Below are 21,733 nucleotides of genomic sequence, written 5' to 3'. Positions count from 1 at the left end.
AGGGGGTTGGAACTGGACGAGCTTTGATGTCCTTTCCAGCCCAAACCATTCTGTGATTCTATACTTCTGTAGAGCCACTGCTAGTAATTTTGAATTGCTGCAACCTTCTGTATGATTGGTATTGATGGCTTAATAGAGAGCTACACAGTATTTCACAGAAAAGAATGGCACAATACCCACTCAAAAATAACAGTAAAAATCTATTAACTTTGATGACCTCAACTTCTGTCTTCAATAATTTCCAAGCTCCAATTGTCCGTGCAGGGCAAACCTTTTCATAACCCCAGGATTACTGACAGTTAAAAGCAGCTGTTTTTCTGACAATAAACACAGGATTAACAAAGACTTAAAGGTACATTTTTTTTATGTAGGAGAGAGAAATTTGGAAGATAAGAAACTACAACCAATATACAGAAAATCTAGAAGAGCAACCCACAACGATTGTTCTGGAAGACACCTGGTAAACCAGAAACACTTCAACTCTCTTTAACTACTTTAAAAGTTCATTCCTTGTGATGCTTTTCTTCTAACGCAATACTGCAGAAAGAGCACCTACTCATCATGAGTAGCTGTCACTCTCTCTATAGCTCTCAGATCTAGTGGCTGACATCTTGAGTCAGTTTGATGCAGTTTATCATCATGCCTATTTGGGGGGTTGGAACTAGATGATCTTTAGGTCCTTTCCAACCCTAACTATTCTATGATTCTATATTGCCTGCGCTTTGCTATCACACAGGGGTAATACAGAGTTAGTAAACTGCATCTTTGAAGATGTAAATGCTTACTCATTTAATGTTACCGTTCATCTAGAACAGTGGAAGTACAAGCCTGTAAGTGAAAAAAATATTATTTTCCCTGTGGGATTTTACATTACAGTCCAGTTCCGATTAAACTACAAAAACACCCCCACTTTCAAGCAGCAATAGTAAAATAACATTTTATTAAAATGGAAGTTTGTCAAACCTTATGTATCGGAACTAGGGCCACAGCTAATGCTAACACAATCAACTTCAAAAGGTTCTTATGATACAATTTAGAAATCTTATACAAAGCTATTTTACAAATGACTACTCAAACATTCTGAATGCAGCATTTGCTTACTTGTTCTAAAATGATGTATCAATTATTCTAGTGATAATATTTAATGATAGAAAGTACTGAACTATCAATGTGTACAACCTGTCTTTAATTTATTTTGAGGAAAAGCTATTTTCTGCATCACTCCAGCTACAGAAAAGAATGGAAGTAGAAAACATTGTAATGGAAGCTGCCAATGACTCCTCCCTTTCGTGCTGAGTTCACTTCTTTTCTTCTAATGCTATATATCTCCAGTCATAATAGCAATGAACTCGTCTTGATTGACTGTAGAAAAGGAGAAAATTTGTTAGACAAACTGCAAACATCCACAAACCATAAAATAATACATTTCTGTATTATGTATTTTGCTTAAAACGTTTCCCAGTCAATATTAGTCATGTCTGACCCATTACTAGTCAGGGTTTACAAGTCTGGTTTTTTTGTTTCTAGAACCACACTTTTTTTCAGCGTAGAAAAGCCCAAATGCAAGCTTAAAAACTTAAGCTAGAATCTATCTATCTCACATATAACAAGCTATTACTTGTAGTTATGAAAGTAAAAATATTTGAAAAGTAAAACAAGATTGAAAGAAAAACAAAACACTCATAAAAGTATAAGATGGCTTTTCAAAAACATAACACTTTACTATTATGATTTTTTTAGTATAAAAATTTACCATTATTAACGTTTTATTTAATAAGTGCTTCTCAAGCAACAATATTGCAGCTCCAGTTAGGATCAAATTCAGTTTTATTCTTGAAATCATGATTCAAACATTTATGTCCCAACTACCCACCCAAAACATGAAATTCCTCTCTCAAACCTGTAACACTTGCCAAATACAAAATGAATTTTAAGATCATTTACTAATGATTCCATAAATTTGCTGGAATTAAATGGACTTTTGACAAGCTTTTCCCCATCTGAACTTTCTTCATTCTTCAGTTATAATTAACAGAAAATTCCCACAAATGTACTTAGAGGAATTAAGTCGTAATAATAAATTAATTAGCAGTCATTAATTACTTTGCTGCACTTACACCTGAGCTATTGACCTTGCTCATATGTTAAAACAGAGCCACCATAAAAGAGTTAACCAATGAACATGTTCAGTCTCTAATTACTGTAGTGAGAACAATTAGAGTAGTCAGTGGTATGGAAAAGACCAGACATGTATGAAGAATTCTCCCTGACAATTATTTGCCCCAGCCAATGTGCCCAAACTATTCCTAAACAAAGCACTAGTAAGAGCTACATCTACAGCTAGAGAAAAATCAAACCAATTCAACTATGTTAAAGAATAAATAAAAAATAAACCTAAATCTGCCCTGTTGCAGCACAAGAAAAAAAATATTAAACAAGTAGATTTAGTTTAGGTTAGGCCTCTATGCTGTGAAATATCAGTCCCTCATATAGCTACATCATGTTCTACTACACGTAAGCATAATGTTGACTGCATGACTTTGAAAAGCATTTCCACAGCTTTATCACAATAACAGCACAGTAACAGCACAAATACAAACATCCTCCTCAAAATATTCTCTGGTTTAAAATATCATTGTTAAACAATGCCACAAAGTGGAAATACAGCATTATAATGACAAGCAAATTTTGTAACATTCAAACCAACTGCAAAGAAAAGTGTAGTTACAATTTCCAGGAACCCAGTTAATCCTGCTCAGCCTTAGGATCTGTTCACAAGTTAGGTACAATGAAATAAGAAGCAATCACCATCTTTCCTAGTGTCAGATTTCCCTCAACTTCATGACATAAATGATCACAAAAGAACAAACTAGTATCACAGCTAATATAAAGAAGATGTTGACTCAGGCTCTAGAGAGTTAAAAGAGCACATTATTCCAGTGGAGGGTTTTGTTGTTGGTTTTTTTTTTTTCCCTACTTCTGTGCCAAAATCTGAGACCTAAAACTGGATCATATTTCCTACAGATGCATCCACACGAGACAATAAAAGCTGCATGAACTGACAGCATGGAGTTTCTAAAAATACTTACACTCCAAAACAGAAGTCATTCCTAAGACCAGAAATACAAAAATAAGACTACTTACATTCTTAAGGCAGACAGAAATATGTAAAAAATACTTATTTCTACAGAAATTTACCTAGAGTGTACTAGTATAGCTCAGGGGTTTTGCTGAAAACCCAAGGGTTTCAACTAGCCTGGTTGTCACACAACAGACCTGATTTCACCATGAGTAAATCAAATCTAAGAAGGGTGTTAAACCAAGTGATATTATTCCTGTATTTGAAGTATCAACCAACAATGCTACCAAGTAAGAGTTTCAGATATTTATTTCGGAGGGGGGGGAGGGGCAGGAAAACACGTAGAGTTAGATGACAGCAAGATTTTGTTACATGGCCCAGATGTTTGAAGCTAAATGGAACAGCGATTCACAGGATTGTTCAGTTTCTCAGATTGAATGTTAAAAAGCGAGAAACAGCATCAGTTTTCTTTAAAGAACAGAAAACACACAGAACCTTAAGGATAAACAGCACCATATACAAACATTATGCTGTCAATCTTCCACATTCGATCTCATGCTTGATTGTCCTAACAAAGAGAAGGAATGGATGAATGAATAAGAGGAAACTGAGCCACCCACTCTCAGCTGATCAATTTGAATTTAAAAATGTAGCACTGATGCAAAACAATTATGACTCAGTAATCTTCCTGAAAAGAGCTAATGGTCTACATTCAATTGGTAGTGACCAAATAGCCACAAGACAAAAAAAAAAAAAAACAAACAAACCCCTTGATCCATGATTCTGACATCTCAGTTGGCAGCTCCCAGAGAGACAGAACAAAATGTGATTGCGGATTACTTCTACTCTCACTCGCCTCTACAACTACACTTTAAAATAAAGGAAACCTAGCAATTTCCTTTTGAAACAACTCTTCCTTTTAAAAGCAAAACAAGCTCAAAATTAAAGTACTTACCTAGACCAGCAATTTATCTAATGGATTGAGAAAACAGAGATCACTCCTTGCCTGCTACTGAAAAGTAAGTAAATAGGTATCCTGTTGTCTACCAGAATTCACAGCTGCAATCCTGTGTGTCACTGCACACAGACAAGTCCTTAAAAAAAGGATTTTCAGCTTTCACTACACTGACCTGCTTCAATTATCCTATAGAAAACACCAAGAAAAAACCCAAAATCTGTTTTCTCAAATGCAGCTCCAAGTAAATCTGATCAAGAAGCGAGACAGTTCAGGGATCTAACCAATGAGAAAAATAACACTTAAAAACCTAAATGAGTAGTTTTCTCCTGGCTTAGCTTCCTTAAAACATCTCGCCTGCGGGATCAGATCTTGCCAATATGAGAAATGAGTGGGAAGACACAGCTGGGAATGTGGAGGAACATTGCAATTATGCAGTATGGATTTATTAAGGAACCATGGCCTCAGACCACAGACCGATACCAGAAAACAATAGCTCCAAAAGGAAAGAAGTCACACACTTGACCCCAGCACTTACTTTAGTAATAACAGTGTCAACTTTAACACATGTCTGGCAGTTGAATCACTGACTTTTCACTACCTTTGTCTCCAAAAGGTTTGCAATTCCACACCACTCACCCCTCGAAAGAAAAGGGGTTGTTTCGGCACTTACGTAATTGTATTCCCAAGTATGGAATACCATCTACAGCAAACAGTTTAGGCGGAAGGAGTGTCTGTCACAAGGCTGAGAATGTAATTTTTTTTCCACTAGTAGTGAGGGTTGAGCCTAACAGATGCAGCAGCTCACATGCAGAAATACTATTGTAACTGACAAAGTTGATGAAATGCTAGTGAAAGCTCAGACATGAGTCATCGTCCTGAAAGAAAAACTCACAAGTAGGATTTGATGACTGTTAAAAGTGCAGTATTCTGGTACATGGTCTCAAGCGAGTGGTTTCTGAAACTCAGATATTACCGTTTCTGATGTAAACATAAGCATGCTTTTCAGTTTTCAGTTTAATGAAAACAACCTGTTATAGTGGTCATGAAAATTTAACAAGCACAACCTGCATTTGTTAACTCATTCTATATATAGCTAATAGATCCCTTCTGCAGGTCACTCTGTATGGACCTTGTCAGCTGCCAGACCCATTTTTCATGCCATGCTCTTCAGCACTTTGAGGTTCAGAACTACGTTAAAGACCCATGCCAGCTGATCCTGCGTAGACCCAGGTACATCCAGCACAACTTATTAGCTCAATACCTCAGATCTGACTAACATGCTAAAATTACCACAGAGGCACATCACTTGAGAAATACTGACTAGGTGATCAAAAGGGTTTCTCCTAGCACTTTAGTCCTTTCACTGCTTTATAAGGAAATTAAAATGTGATGTACGTCCACTGAATCTCCCATGTACTGGTTCAGTTACTTTCATCTTCAAGTACATTGTCACCAATCTTTTAATAATTGGCTGAATAAGAGTTAGTGATGAATCAACTTCAGAAATCAACTTGATTTTTAGACTCAAATATATGTTTCCAAAACCAGAAATTTCCATTATCTGTAAGGTAAATTAAGTTTGAGCTGAAAGTTATTTAGAAGAAAATCTAAAAGGACATAAGCACATCTAAATAGTGGAGAAAATTAAGAGCAGACTATTTGGGTTTTTGTTTGCTAACACGTACTCTCTCCATCTCCATCCTTATCAAATTCTTCGATCATAGCCCGTAGTTCTTCATCAGACATGTTTTCACCCAGTTCTCTAGCAACCCGGCGCAGGTTTCTCAGACTTATTTTACCAGAGTCATCATCATCAAACAATTTGAATGCCTTGAGTATTTCTTCTTGTGGATCTCTGTCCAATATCCAGTCTGTCACTGTAAGAAGGATACTTAAGTTAGACTAAAACACTCTGAAGGATAAACTCAGAACGACCTTAACAGACTGAGGCAGTATGAAGAACATACTCTTCTGACTTCATCCTTTCTTTCATCTTTACGTATTTCAATTGAACACGCATATTTGTTTGGCTGATATTTGACCTCTCTTTCTCACCTTGCTTTTCCTAAACTCCAAGAGTTTCTCTTTTTTTGCAACAGGGACATACCTGTTGCAGTGGAAAGCTACATGGTAACTTAGATACAGCCATGCTTTCAACATACTTTTCAATAGGAATTAAAAGTATACACATGCCTCCTTTGTTCCAAACTTACCTTTCAGAAAAAAAAAATCACCTCCGACAGATGAAAACATGTAATTATTTTTTTATTTTATATGTTTTGAACGGGATAGAATTTTGACTTGGAGAGAACGCTGAAACACTAAGAAACGAAAAACATTCACATAGAACGTCTCTTTTATATACAAATCCAAACTAGCCAAAAAAAAAAAAACAAAAAAAGCCCCAAACCCCTAAGCACGGGGGTTATGAAAAGGCACTGCCATGAATTACAAGATGTTAATTTTGAAAGGATTAATTGGTCTTTATTATTTCTTTTATCACAACCACTTGTCAGTTTCTGTAACAGAAAAGACAAACTTGCCACATCCAATATTTTACTAGTAATTATTTCAGATGAATCAACTGTAATACATATTCACATCTTTTACCTGCTAGTCTTGTATTACAGAGCTTGCTGCTTCTGACTTTCATCAAGCCATTAAAAACATATCAACCCCGTTTGGAGGCAGTTGGAGAATCACTTAGCATCTGCTACTGTCTGCAGATGAACGCCTGCTCTGGTGTGGCAAACTTGACAGGAAAGAATTTGATTCAAGCTCATACAAGCTCACTACACAATGAAGTTTGTATGTCTACATAACTACCTTTTAGATTTATCCTAAATTTGAGTATTTTCATTTAAAACAACTTCACATGACAGTATTACATCATTGGAAAAATTCTACTTTTTGTGTCAAAAAGACAACTGCAATGCTAGCTGAAGAACAATAAAACACTAGGTCTCTAGTACTACAGGTAACATAATCAATATAAAACCAGACAAAATGTAATTACATCTTTATACATTTCAGATGGGTCATTCCTACATTCAAAGGCATGAAGAACATTAGATTGTGAAAAACTGACAGCTCAAAAATTGCTTAGCTCTATTCAGCAGCTCTTCACAATTAAAGCTTCTATAACCTATTTTCTCTAACTCCCTGATCTTTTTGCTACAAGTGGTATCATGTTTAATTCTGTGTCAAGGACACATTGCATCACAGCAGCACTCAAATCCAATCCAAGTTTTCGGACCGATTTGACCACATTCCCAGTATATATTGTGCTTCCTACAAGAATATTGCTAGCTTCTCAAAGCACGTATTGACTGCCCATAGTGAAGCTAGGGCAGAACCAGGAAACAATGAAAAATACAGGACTGAACATCAGCAATTAAAAAGTAATTACACAGTAATTACAGTAGATTCAATCCTATAATATTATAGCATAATTATGTAATTATAATTTTATTACTATTCATATGCTAACTTTTTTTATTTGGTTGTGTTTTGTCTACCTGTTGCTTTGTTTTGATTAAATCAGGAGTGGTCATGTATATTTCCCCAAAGGCTTTATTTTTGGTTCTTTTCTGACATACAACTTGCTCTAGCCTGAAGCACAACTACAAAAATATTATCTGTTGTTAACAGCACACTTTGTCTAACCCTAACCTGTTAGGTCATTAAAATTTGCCACATTTGAATCAGTAACTGTTTTGCCACTTTAAACAGATTGTTACTCATCACCAGGATCAAACACGCACTGCACTGAGGGTATTTTTTCAGAAGATTTACAGGAATCTAATACCTTGAACACATAGACTGGAATAATAAAACTGAGATATAAAGCCATACATTGAGGAATCCCACACAGCTTCCCCCCCACCCCCCCCACCCCGGTAAACACAAATTGTATAAACCTTCAAAGAAAGTTACTCAAAGTATGTCAAACTGTGCAATAATCAATCTTCAGATGAAAGGAGCAGCCTAATGAAATTCCGCTGGTTTTAACAACAGTTGAAAATCCTTGAAGTACAATATTTCACATTTACTTCAATTTCTCTTATCTTTGTTATGTGTGAAGTCTGCACTCAGTTTGCAGTTTGTCTGTGTATACTCTCCTTCCCATGAAATACTATGTCAAATACTTTTTCCACAGCATCAAGGAGAATCTTACAACATCCATAAGCAACACAAGAATTATACACATTTTCGGATAGCACTTATTCCTTTGTGTAAGTTTGAAAAAGTTTAGGACTGTGTATACTCTTATTTCCTTTTATACATTCATCTCTACACATCAAACTGAGTATTCAGAATACAAAGATTTATTTTGCTCCAGTACTGACTTTTATTAAGAAAAATATGAAATGAAATCTCCCACTTCTATTTCTTAATAGTACTAGATAACTGAAAGAGTACACGAAGTACTGTTTCAAAACTGTAGCCACTTCTATAGTCTAAATTTCTCTAAAGGTACACAATCAAACACATACCAACTTCATTAAAATCTTCAAAGGTGATCTTGCCTGTCGCTTCTCGATCATAATCTTTAAGTATTTTCAGCACATCAGCTTTTTTCACATCAAAACCCAAGGCTCTCATTGCCACCTTTTGGAATAAAGTGGAAGTGCAATCATATATGAAGATTAAAATATAGATTTAACAGATTTCTTTTTATTTTCAGTAGTTACCCTTTTGCCCAAGAGAGACGATATATATCAGTGGTTTAGCAACAATAGTAAATAAAATTAACAAAAAAAAAAAGTTTTGTATTTAAAAATCACCTAAAACTACTAGTAGCAAATGAAACATGAAGTTACAGTGAAAAAGACTAGTCTTTGCATTTTCAAGGATTTTACAGACTGGACTACATGTTTCTCAGGACAAATAGATCTATCTTCCTCATTGCCAAAACATTTCAAGTACTGACACTTTTTAAAGACTAAACTGAAAAACATTCTTCAAATTATTCTTACTCAGTATTCAAACTAAGCGTATATAGAATCGTAGAATGGTTTGGGTTGGAAAGGACCTTAAGATGATCTAATTCCAACCCCCTGCCATGGGCAGGTAAATATATTTATGGATTTACAAGTGATTTTACTGCTTTTCCAGTGAACAACATAAACCAACTTTTTTTTTTTTTTTTTTTAACTTTTTCCATTACATTACAAGCACACCTTTAGTTTCCCACTTCAACTGAGATGGCAAATTCTCAGCACACACTACACTGACTTCCTCTAAACTAAGGAACATATACTAAACCAGAAGTGGGAAACCACTAATTTTGTAGAGAAGAAGACAGGTTTTTATTCATTTCTGTTCCTCTATAGTATTATCTTCAGGGCCACAACATTTTTTTAGACAGCTAAGGAAACAGCTTTGCAAGTAATCATGACAGCTGGAAATTCAAAGCATGCCTAAGTGGAAAAACAAGTTACCAAAACAGTCCCTAGCACTCCCCACTCAATGTGGCTTCCAGCAGAGATAAAATACGTGAACTCTGAAATAAAGAGAAGGGAATTGCTGCACCTAAGACATTCCTGAAACAGCAATTAAAGTAAAAATAAGGCTCTCTTGGTTTTTCCCCCAACCCGCTTTCAGTTACTTGGTAGAAACAGAACATGGAGCCAGCAGATTGATTTAGGCATTCCTTCCCAAAAGAATCTCACCCAATACATTTCAGAAACACTGGCCTCTCCAAAGCCACTTTTTGTTCTTGATGCAGTACAATTAGAATAAAAATTCATAAAAAGATTTAAAGAGACTTTAATAAACTTCATGTTCTACTTCTAGAGACTTCCAGATGGAAGGACTCTCTAGGAAAGACTGATATAACCTCCGTTTGCTGACAGCTAGTAATAGGAGAAGCCTTCATTGGCAAGGGCAACTGCTGAGCCTCCACACGCACAGCAAATAGTACACCTCATTCCTGCAATCCATGGGTTCCCTGTTGAAATATATAAGTGGATAAGCTCTGGCTTGTAGTCAACAGTTTTACAAAATTGATTTACAACTTCTATCTAAGCATCTGAAACCTGTGGATTTTCACAACATCAACCTTCAGATTATACACTGCCTTTAAAAAGAAGCAAACAGCTTTTCAAGAGCTTCTCCCACTTAAGTCACCCGTCCAAGGTAAACCCTTGGAGCATTCAAACCAGTGTCATGCAAAATGCTACAGCAATTCTGTCATTGTGTCATGTATATAGTGTGGGAAGAAAAGCTCACTGTTAGAGCAGTGCAGTATTTTAGGTTTTTTACCCCCCTGAATATCCTCACTCCTTTAGCCCTGCAAGAGATCTTGAACACAGAGCGTTTTTTAAAGATACAACCAACATCTTAAAAACTCACTAAGAAGCAGATACATATTATCTACCATAAAATTGTTTCAATGAAAAAAAAAAAAAAACCTTTTACCTTTAATTCATGATAAGTTATTGCTTTATCTTTGTCTGTATCAAACAACTCAAAGGCATCTTTGATTTCTTGCCTCTGTTCCTCAGTCAGTTCTCTTCTTTTCTTCCTTTTAGTTTTGTCTACTGAAAGCTCATTCCTGTATAACAAAGAAATCCAGCATAATTGATTTCTACTGGGAAGATACCACCGTAAATAACATTTTCTACCAATAAGAAACTTGCCATAACAGCACAGATTACTACCTTACCCATTCAAACTTTTCTCAGCTCATCCTCCCAGTTTAAATTAACACTTGTAAAGGAAAATTCCTTTGTGAAAACTGAATGACTTGCCACTTGCCCACCCAAAATAAAATCAGCACAGGCATTCTGGTTAGTAAATAACAACAACAAAAAAGAGGGTAGAAAAACTACTGTTAAAAACAATACTTGAGGTTATAAACCAGATTAGCAGCTGAAACGATGCCACTCCTGAAAACGCTTTATTGGTAAACTGAAGCTTAGAAAAGAGAATTGAGACAGACAGGCAGCTAGAAGCTTATCTAAGCCAGACAACTGGATTGTCTGGCTACTAATGTGGGTGTTAGGTGTCACAAATCGGCTTTGTTCCCAGTAACAGTTCTTATTGATAATCTCCATTTACGGATTGCTTTAAAATCCTTTCAATCACACGTATACACACTGTTCAAAAGACTTCTTGCTTTGTTTTGGTATATGCAAAAGAGACAAGCTCCCCAAATCACCAAGTCTTGCTCAAAGACAGCCCATTTTTCCTTGGCTAGTCTCCACGCAGCGTTCTCTTCTCCAGGATAAGAGCAAGGCTGTCAAGGCGTAAGCATGCTCAGAAATCCCCGAGGAAAACAAAATCTTGAGGTCCCACTGAGATTTGAACTCAGATCGCTGGAGTCAGAGACCAGAGTGTTTACCATTACACCATGGGACCTCTGAGGAGCAGCTGGTCTAGAAATCTGAAAGCAGATTAATGCCAAACGCTGCTAGAAGAAGAATGCAGCTACTCAATGTTTATTTATATAAAACAATTTTTTTTTCTTTTTTTCTATAGACTTAAGTGCAAGGAGTTGAGCACCACTTCTACAACCACTTTTACCACATGAAGCATGAAGTTTTCGGACTTGAAAATTAAGGACCACATATGTCATATAAGCATATTAATTACGCCTGAAGAGGATGTGCCAGGTATAGAATTCATAAGCCCGGTCCCCTTACAGTTACCGAATCGGAATTAAAACCAAAACAAAACTCAACAGCCTACCCTAACGCCTGTTGAAAGCGTTCTGAAGGTGCATCACCTCAGACAAACCCGAAGCGAGCCTCTCAAAGTCCTCCCTGGGAGAGCAGGCGCTGCCGGCTCTGACCCCCCGCCTCGGAAGGGATCAAACTAGTGGCTAGAAGCTGCGGTGACCCAGGCGCCGCCGCCTCCCGCCTCACCCCGCTCCCCGCCATGGTTTCCCTTGAGGGGACGGCGAGGCCCTGAGGAGCCCGGACAGCAGCGGCGGCGGCCGACCCCCCCGGCGGAGCCGCCCCCCGCCCGCGCTTCAGGGCCGGAAGGGGACGAGGGGGAACACCGCCCGGCTCATACCGACCTCAAGGCCAAGCTCATGGCGCCGCCGGGCCGCAGTGGGCCGGGCTGGGCTGGGCTGCACTGCACCGGGACGGGACGGGACGGGACGGGACGGAGCCCGCCGCGCTGCCTTCCCCTTGGAAACGCGGCACAACGCCGGCGCCCGCCAACCCGCGCCCTCCTCGCCACGCCATCGCCGTCTGATTGGGCTTTGGCGGAGAGGCTCCCGCCTCCTAGCGCGGAGCTCCTGCTTATTGGCTGAAGGGTTGCCACTCAAGGAGGGTGGGTGTGTTCCTCTAGGTGCCGCTACCCAGAGTGCCGTGCGCTGCGGGTTGTGGGAACATGGCGGTAGCCGTGTTGAACTGTGGGCACGGCCTGAGGGTTCCGTGAGCGCCGTCTCCGCTCGGTCCTCTCCAGCCTCCGTGTGCCATGGCTGAGGCGGACCAGCTCCCGGCGTCCCCATGGTTGGAGACGCACTGCTGTGTACATCTGGATCAAACTGCTTGGAGGAGGCTCAGGGGAGACCTTAGAGCAGCTGCCAGTGCCTGAAGGGGCTACAAGAACGCTGGAGAGGGGCTTTGGACAAGGGCCTGTAGGGACAGGACAAGGAGGAATGGCTTTAACCTGACAGAGGGGAGACTGAGATGAGCTCTTAGGCAGAAGTTCTTCCCTGTGAGGGTGGTGAGGCCCTGGCACAGGTTGCCCAGAGAAGCTGTGGCTGCCCCATCCCTGGCAGTGTTCAAGGCCAGATTGGACGGGGCTTGGGGCAACCTGGTCTAGTGGAAGGTGTCCCTGTTAGAAATCATAACGTTTGATTAACAGAAGTTTAATCAAGTTTTAATCAATACATACATATATAGCATTCAGCCTTACTGATTTGGTTGATTTGTGTTTTAGGTCAGAGAGACCTAGTACCTAGGATATGGACATAGATTTATGAGACTATTCAAGCGATATCCCTATAAGGTAGTGATTTGGAAGGAACAGTACTTTAAAGATTATTCAAGTAGAACTTTTAATTGTGTTAAGAAACAGAGTTGTATACTAAGAACCAGTCAAGGAGAGAGAGAAGAATACTGGCGCAAACACAATCGTTGGGATTTATCCAGGACTCTAAAAGGTAAAAAGGACATAGTGAGGAAGACGTCTTACTTCATCTGAGGAAGACTACTTACTTCATCCTGACGACCACCAGAAGGGGGCTGCGCAAGCGCAGAAACAACTGATGATGTAATCAGGAGATGATGCAATTTATAAATACATATGTATGAGAGGAGGATGTAACCTGTTGAATATACATTAGATTGTGAAATCTTAGTAGGATAAATTGCGGGCGCATTGTGACGGTCTTTGGAACCAGATTTGGGTGCGTACCCCTGGTTCTCGGGGCCTCGAAATAAAGCACCACATATAACCTCCTTAGAGTGGTTATGTGTTCATTCTCTCCGCTAACAGTTTTGGCGACCCAGATGGGACCTCGCGGGCATTGCTGAGGCGGCTCGCGTATCGATTCAGCTCCAGCCGGCACCGAGTGATTCTCGGGGAGCCATCGACCGCGACCGACCTCCGGTGCTCTTGACGGACCAACGGTATTGGTAAGAGACGGTGCTTTATTATTCGGTATTGGTACCATTTTCTGGTCTGGTAAGAGCCTGCCTGTTAGACACGGCGAAAGCTGTGCGTGGTTGGGCTACGGAGCTCCAAGGGGAAGCCTAGGCGCCGTCCATCAGACAGTGGCGAAAGCCCTGCAGGTTCGGCAACAGTGGTCTGGTCTGGTAAATTATTTGGTATAAAGCCTGCAGGTTCAGGCAACAGTGGTTTGGTTTGGTGAAGTATTCGGTATATTTTTATATTTTGTAATTGAGTTTGTCTGTATTAGTCTGTATTGAAATAAGCTCGGAATGTCATCAATACCAAAGTCGTCGCCGTTAGGGTGTATTTTGAGTCATTAGAAGGAGGGATGGTTTGGACAAGAGATGCAAAAAGGGAAATTGATTGATTACTGTAATGTGTGGTGGACGCAATATGCATTAGAGGATCAAGTCCGTTGGCCGGAGAATGGAACTTTAGATTATGATACGATTATGCAATTAATGTTATTTTGCAAACGGGAAGAAAAATGGGACGAGGTCCCATGTGTGGAACTATTCTTTATGTTAAAGAAACAATGATGAATGGAGAAAGGCGTGTGGAATAATGGTTGTTAGTACAAAATCGAGTGAACAATGTAAAGGCTGTGCGGGTGAGAAGAAATGCATGGGATGCATGGCTGTGAATAATGTTTTGCAACATCAGAGAGAGGATGATGATTTTGATTTGTTGATAGCCCCATCAGCTCCGTCAGCCCCACCTGCTCTAAAAAGCAGGGAAGTAAGGGATGACGTTGATGATGAGAACCTAGAAGTAGATAAAGGATGTGAATGTAGAGAAGAACGGGAATATCCCGTCACCCCAATTTCACATCGGACCCGACAGCGAGATATGCAGGGTAAAGAGGCAAGGATTCAAACGTCCAGTGTATTATTGGCGCCGCTCCATCAGGGAGTAGGTACAGAGGGACCTGTGTATGTTAAGATTCCTTTTTCCCCGGGAGATTTGGTGCTTTGGAAACAATCCGCTGGGGCTTATGCCAAGAACAATGAATTGGTCAAAGTTATATAATGTCAGACAGGAAAAGACAGAATCTCCGTCCGTGTTTTTGGAGCGACTTAAAGAAGTGGCCAGGAAATATATGGATCTGGATGTAGAAACGGAACAGGCTAAGGCTCAGCTGGCTCTAATTTTCTTAGGGCAATCTCAGGATGATATCAGGAAGAAATTGCAGAAATTAGAGGGTGCTGAGTTACGTGATTTAGATAAGCTGCTGGAAACAGCTTGGAAAGTGTATAATAACCAAGAAAAAGACGGTGCTCAGAGGCAGCAGCGAAATTTATTGGCTATAATACAAGGCAGAGGACAAGGTACCCTAGGTAGTAGGAGTAGAGGTAGAGCAATAATGCGTGGGTGAGGAAGAGGATTTGAAACACTTAATAATCCAGGGTCAGGATCAGGCAGATTAGGCATTAATCAATGTGCCTATTGTAAACAGGAGGGGCATTGGAAAAATGAATGCCCTCAGAGACTGAGACGGGACCCACAACCTGGATACTCCTTCGGGGAATCCGAGGTAGCAAAAGCCATGGCCCTGGGAGAATATGGGAGTCAGAGCTGACTAGAATCAGGAAAAGGTGAACCACTAGTAAAAATAAGGCTGGGGGAAGAGGAGGTACAATTTTTAGTTGATACTGGTGCAGCTTATTCTGTGTTAAATGACCTGTATGGGAAAATAGGGAATAAGACTGCCACAATAATAGGGGCCACAGGGAGAGAGGAAGTGCGGCCATTCATGCGACCCCTGGAATTACGGTTTGGGGGAAAGGAATTGATACATGAGTTTCTATACATGCCAGACTGTCCTGTTTCCCTGTTGGGACGAGATTTATTATCAAAATTAAACACCAAAATTATTTTTGAAAATGGGGAATTGATTATGCAGGTACTGGAATCACAATCCGGACAGATACTAGTGTTAAAGGACAGTCCAAAGGCCCGAATACCTAGGGAAGTAGAGGAAGCAGTGATTCCCACAGTTTGGGAAACAGAAATCCTGGGAAAATCAAAGATAGCTCAGCCAGTAGTAGTGGAATTGAAAGAAGGGGCAAGACAGGTATGGATAAAACAATATCCCATAAAATTAGAGGCATGATATGGGATAGTAAAAACAATTGAGAAATTTTTAAAATTTGGAATTTTAGAGGAATGTGAATCAGAACATAATACACAAATTTTTCCAGTAAAGAAACCGAATGGTGAATACAGGTTAGTACAGGACCTAAGGGCAATAAACGAAATAACAAAGGATATCTATCCGGTAGTGGCTAATCCATATACATTGTTGACATCTGTAAAGGAGAAATATAAATGGTTCACAGTAATTGATTTAAAAGATGCTTTCTTCTGCATTCCCCTTGACAAAAGCAGTAGGAAACTCTTTGCCTTTGAATGGGAAAACCCGCACAATGGACGTAAGACTCAGTTAACCTGGACGAGACTTCCACAAGGATTCAAGAATAGCCCGACGCTTTTTGGAAATCAGCTGGCGAAAGAATTGGAACTCTGGGTAACTCAAGGGAAAATTCAAGTACCAAGAACACAATATCTCTTATTGCAATATGTAGATGACATATTTATTGCGACTGAACAAGAATCACTGTGCATACAAGTAACAATAGAAATTCTGAACCAATTGGGACTAAATGGGTATAAGGTTTCGAGGGAGAAAGCCCAGATTGCCTGCACTACTGTAATGTATTTGGGCTGTGAAATCTCCCAGGGACAACGGAGGTTGGGAATTGATCGTATAAAGGCAATTTGTGCAATTCCAGAGCCTCGGAATTTATATGAACTGAGAACATTCCTTGGAATGGCGGGTTGGTGCAGGTTATGGATATCGGACTATGGACTGATAGCTAAACCTTTATATGAGGCGCAGAAATCTCAGACCTTCATTTGGGAAGGGTCCCAAAAGAAAGCTTTTAAGGAGCTAAAAGAAGCATTAATAAAAGCACCCGCCCTGGGATTACCGGATTTAACCAAGGACTTCCAGCTGTTTGTGCGTGAGAGACAAAGATTGGCGTTGGGAGTCCTGACGCAGAGACTGGGAAGCTGGAAGCGACCAGTGGGATACTTCTCCAAACAGCTGGATCCGGTAAGTGCTGGATGGCTATCATGCCTACGAGCAGTAGCAGCAACAGTGACTTTAATACAAGAAGCAAGAAAATTGACCTTAGGAAAACATATTGATGTATATGTGCCACACATGGTAATGACTGTTTTAGAACAAAAAGGGGGGTACTGGCTATCCCCAAGTTGGATGATGAAATACCAGGCGGTATTAACTGAACAAGATGATGTGACTCTAACGACAACTAACTTGTTGAACCCAGCAGCTTTTCTAGGTACAAATACAGAGGACGGCATATTAGGACACGATTATGTGGAGACGATTGAATATACATATGCGACGAGGGCCGATTTGAAGGATACCCCAATTGAGCAACCTGATCAGGAACTTTTTACTGATGGAAGCAGTTTTGTGGAAGGTGGGGTCCGTTATGCTGTATATGCAGTAACCCCACAAAACGCCCTAATAGAAGCAAAAGCTCTGCCCCCAGGGACTTCAGCACAACGGGCAGAGATAATAGCTCTCATCAGAGCTTTAGAACTGAGCAAAGGAAAGCAGGTAAATATATGGACAGATTCGAAATGTGCATTCGGTGTGGTCCATATACATGGAGCTCTATGGAAGGAACGAGGGCTCCTGTCCTCACAAGGGACAAATATAAAATACCAAGAGGAAATTCTAAATTTAATAACTGCTGTGCAATTACCAGAACAGGTGGCTATCATGCACTGTAAAGCACATCAAGGAGGAAATTCTAAGATAGCCGAAGGAAATACATTTGCGGATCGGATGGCTAGACGAATTGCACGACAGGTACAGACTGTTATGGCCCTGGTACCAACGAAGGTAAGCCCATTACAGAATTATATGAATCAAAGACCAAGATACTCGAAAGAAGATGTTAAATTAGCTGAATTAGTAAAGGCTCGACTGAACCCGGAAGGATGGTACGTAACCACTACTGGACAAGTGGTAGTATCACCTGCCATCATGCGGACAATTTTACAAACCGAACATCAAAAATGTCATTGGGGGGCAGAGGCATGGGTAACATATTTAAAACGAGGAATAATCTCTACACAGATGTTAACAATGGCAAAATCCATAGGATCTAAATGCGAAATTTGTTTGAAAAACAATCCAGTAGTCAGAAGGAGAGTAGAAATGGGACATATCAGAGTAGGTATAGAGCCGGGTGACTATTGGCAAATTGATTTTGTGGAATTACCCAAGACACAGGGATACCAATACTTGTTAGTAGGGGTTGACACTTTTCTGGATGGCCAGAAGCCTCTCCCTGTCTCATCAATCAGGCTAAAGAAACAGTGAAATGGTTGTTGAAAGAACATGGTGTTTGTGGATATCTCAAGGATAGAGCCGATCACTGCTGTGTGCATATACCAAACGTAACTGCAGATATAGAATATGACATTACTCAGTTGGGAAAAATTGAAAAGGAAGCCGAAAAGGAAAAAGAAGAAATAAGTCAAAATTGGGTAGGAGCATTGTTTGATGGATTGGGAATCCACCTTACTGGATGGATTCATTCCCTCATAGAAACAGTGTTTACTCTATTACTTGTGTTCCTTGTAATCTATTTGGTATATTTTTGTATTCGAAGAGAAATGACCCGAAATACCAGCTGGACGCATAAAATCATTGGAGCAGTGACTCAAGACTATCCACGACACCCAACACCTCCACCTTCTACTTATCAGGAAACAACTACATGAGTGAAAATACTTGCAGAAAATGAAGTATTTTCAAAGGGGGGAAATGTTAGAAATCATAACGTTTGATTAACAGAAGTTTAATCAAGTTTTAATACATACATATATAGCATTCAGCCTTACTGATTTGGTTGATTTGTGTTTTAGGTCAGAGAGACCTAGTACCTAGGATATGGACATAGATTTATGAGACTATTCAAGCGATATCCCTATAAGGTAGTGGTTTGGAAGGAACAGTACTTTAAAGATTATTCAAGTAGAACTTTTAATTGTGTTAAGAAACAGAGTTGTATACTAAGAACCAGTCAAGGAGAGAGAGAAGGATACTGGCGCAAACACAATCGTTGGGATTTATCCAGGACTCTAAAAGGTAAAAAGGACATAGTGAGGAAGACGTCTTACTTCATCTGAGGAAGACTACTTACTTCATCCTGACGACCACCAGAAGGGGGCTGCGCAAGCGCAGAAACAACTGATGATGTAATCAGGAGATGATGCAATTTATAAATACATATGTATGAGAGGAGGATGTAACCTGTTGAATATACATTAGATTGTGAAATCTTAGTAGGATAAATTGCGGGCGCATTGTGACGGTCTTTGGAACCAGATTTGGGTGCGTACCCCTGGTTCCTGGGGCCTCGAAATAAAGCACCACATATAACCTCCTTAGAGTGGTTATGTGTTCATTCTCTCCGCTAACATCCCTACCCGTGGCAAGGGATTAGAACTGGATGAGCTTTAAGGTCCCTTCCGCCCCAAACCATTCCATAATTCCATGATATCTTACTTTTGATCTAGTACATTCACAAAAGTGTTGGCCAAGGACCCTCTGTCAGGCATCTTTTGTTTGTTTTTTCCAATTTTAATTGCTGTTGAATGCCTTCCCAACACACTGTTGGGCACATATGGGAACACACAAAGTCACTTACTAAATTGGAGAACTCATCCTGTCCAATAAAAACTGAATAGTTGGAGGAACCATGTGCTGAAAAATGGTTTTGGGTAGCACAGCAAAAGCAACGAGCAAGTTTATTAACACTGTTAGTTTCTAATTTCATCTATAATTATCCAGTGAAGCTTGTCTTATTTTCATGGTAAATTAATACACTAATTTTTGCACGAAGTGATGCAGTCCCTGCTCGCACGTTTCCGTGAGTTCCTCCTCTTCCCTTGAGGCAGCTCCTGCTTGTACTTGGGCACCTCTACCACCAGGTGGCAAGTCTACACCGCTCTGTAGGTAAGCAGTGTGACTTTTATTGTCCATAACGTAATAATACAGTAGAGGAGAAGAGAAGGGATCTTCCGCCTGTACGTACTCTGTAGAAGCATTAACTGACTTTGAGGTATGATGACACCTAACAAAACAACGCGGTGAGAATGTATAAGCTAGTAGTAAAGTGATTTAACACCACACTAAACTAGTCAGAAAGCAACCCGAGGACTGGATTGCTTTCTGACTAGCCTGGATATCCCTCTGCTGCAAGTGTGTGCAGTGTAAATATAACCCTATATGTTTTTACCAGCAAAACCCCTATGTAATGTTTAGCTTCAGATAATGTTAAATTTAAAATAAAACTAACAAGTGGTTCTGAATGCTTTTGCATTGTACCTGTTTCTGTGCTTCCTTGAATTAAGAAGTGAGGGGGATGAAGAACTAACTTTGGATAACATCTGGTTCAATTTATAGACAGAAGAGGTACTCCTTAATAATTTCAGTAATATGCATATGAATTATAAATAATAACTTGAAACATCATTGGCTGAATTCTTAGACCTAGATTTTAGAAGTTAAATTCCTCCTTTGACATATATTTTGCCACCTTTCTCTCCCTCCCTCTTTCCTAACAGTTCTCTATTTTTGTTTTCTTTGGCTACTGATGTCTGCTCCTCAAAGGCAAGGCATTACTATAGGCTTTAACAGTACCTGTTTTAAAGCTCATTCTGAGCTCTGCTACGTAGCATCCTACAGACTAGGATTTAACAGTAAGGATACTTTCTTTCCCCTCCTCTGTTCTTGAGAATGTTGCAGAAACATCCCACGTTTCTTTCATGGTGACAAAATAGCACATAGAGATGTTCACTGATGTAAAAACTAAAATGAGATGCCGCAGTACTGAAGTAATTAAAATGACTGTTCCATTTCCACGTGTGGTTGAAAGATGATTACAAAGACCCCTCACTCATCTGAGATGGTTACCTCGCATCATAGCATCTCCTGTGATATACAAGGTGTAGCTCAATATGACAATAGTAATGCAACACATTTCGCTCCTGATCAACTAGGTTAGTCCTGATTGTTAAGCTGTACGATGAAAGACTTCCCTGCGTTACCGATAAGGACAGAGGAGCAAGGTGCAGGACCCCAATAACAACCTAAAAAGTGGAGCCTCCCAGCTGGCTGCGCCCAAGGTCATTTGTTTTATTCTTTAGCTAAAACCAACACTGTAATATTTTTTAAATTAAATTGCCTTATTTCCCTCATAAAATTGTCTTATTTCTACCTGTATTTGCCTTCAAATTCTGTCCTCGTCAGCCCATAAAATGCAAAATTTAACAAGGTAAACTAGCTTTGAAAGTAAGATTGTGTTTGTGCTAGCATGCACAGAGATTGACATGAAGACTGCACATTAACATTGAAACTCCTGGGAGAAAACAAACACATCACATCACATTAAATGAACAACCACATATCCCTGAAGTCCAGTTATGAGTTGTCTGGAAGGAAGCGTACCTTCATCTTTGGATGAAGAGGTGCATTTTACTTTCTCCATTTATTCTTGCCTTTATACAGGCACATTTCTTTTCCGCTGGTTTTCATGACAGCAGCTGCTTTTGTTATCAATGGACTAATTTCCACAAACTTCTACAGTTTATCAGTTAATAAGGACTCTTATCTTTTACCAGAAACTAGTCAGCAAGTATGCTAAGGATTATTTAAAGCTCCAGTTATGTGCCAAACAGAAGCTATGTGACTCATTTTTATTTCAAGTAAACAACTGTCATTAGCTACTGTCTTGTGTGTAAGTAATAATCTATGTCACCACAAACTGAAACCAACCCCCAAATATATACTTTCATCACATGCATGTTTTCTGTGTATGAGTTTTGGTGAAAACCTAATTCTGATTTGTGTTAAAATGTGGTTTGTTTTTTTTCCAAGAAGTACCACTCACGGTTTTATACAAACTTTGCAGCATCCGCCCTTGATACGTGAACATTTCTAATGCAGTCTCTTG

General features: G+C 39.6%; 1 protein-coding gene and 1 non-coding gene across 2 annotated transcripts; both read right to left on the bottom strand.

The window, feature by feature from the left end:
- Positions 1-346: 346 nt before the first annotated feature.
- CETN3 (centrin 3) lies at positions 347-12,230 on the bottom strand. The gene is made up of 5 exons (XM_030511577.1): positions 12,064-12,230; positions 10,461-10,596; positions 8,534-8,648; positions 5,723-5,914; positions 347-1,362 (listed from the first exon to the last, which is right to left on the bottom strand). The coding sequence occupies exons 1-5, from the start codon at positions 12,078-12,080 to the stop codon at positions 1,319-1,321; spliced, it is 504 nt and encodes a 167-aa protein (XP_030367437.1). The 5' UTR covers positions 12,081-12,230; the 3' UTR covers positions 347-1,318.
- Positions 11,331-11,402, bottom strand: TRNAQ-CUG. Its single transcript has one exon. It is a non-coding gene; the product is annotated as a tRNA-Gln (tRNA).
- Positions 12,231-21,733: the final 9,503 nt, after the last annotated feature.

The sequence above is a fragment of the Strigops habroptila genome, chromosome Z (assembly GCF_004027225.2).
Source record: "Strigops habroptila isolate Jane chromosome Z, bStrHab1.2.pri, whole genome shotgun sequence".
NCBI classification, from domain to species: Eukaryota; Metazoa; Chordata; class Aves; order Psittaciformes; family Psittacidae; genus Strigops; species Strigops habroptila.
This window is presented reverse-complemented; position numbering and strand designations above follow the sequence as displayed.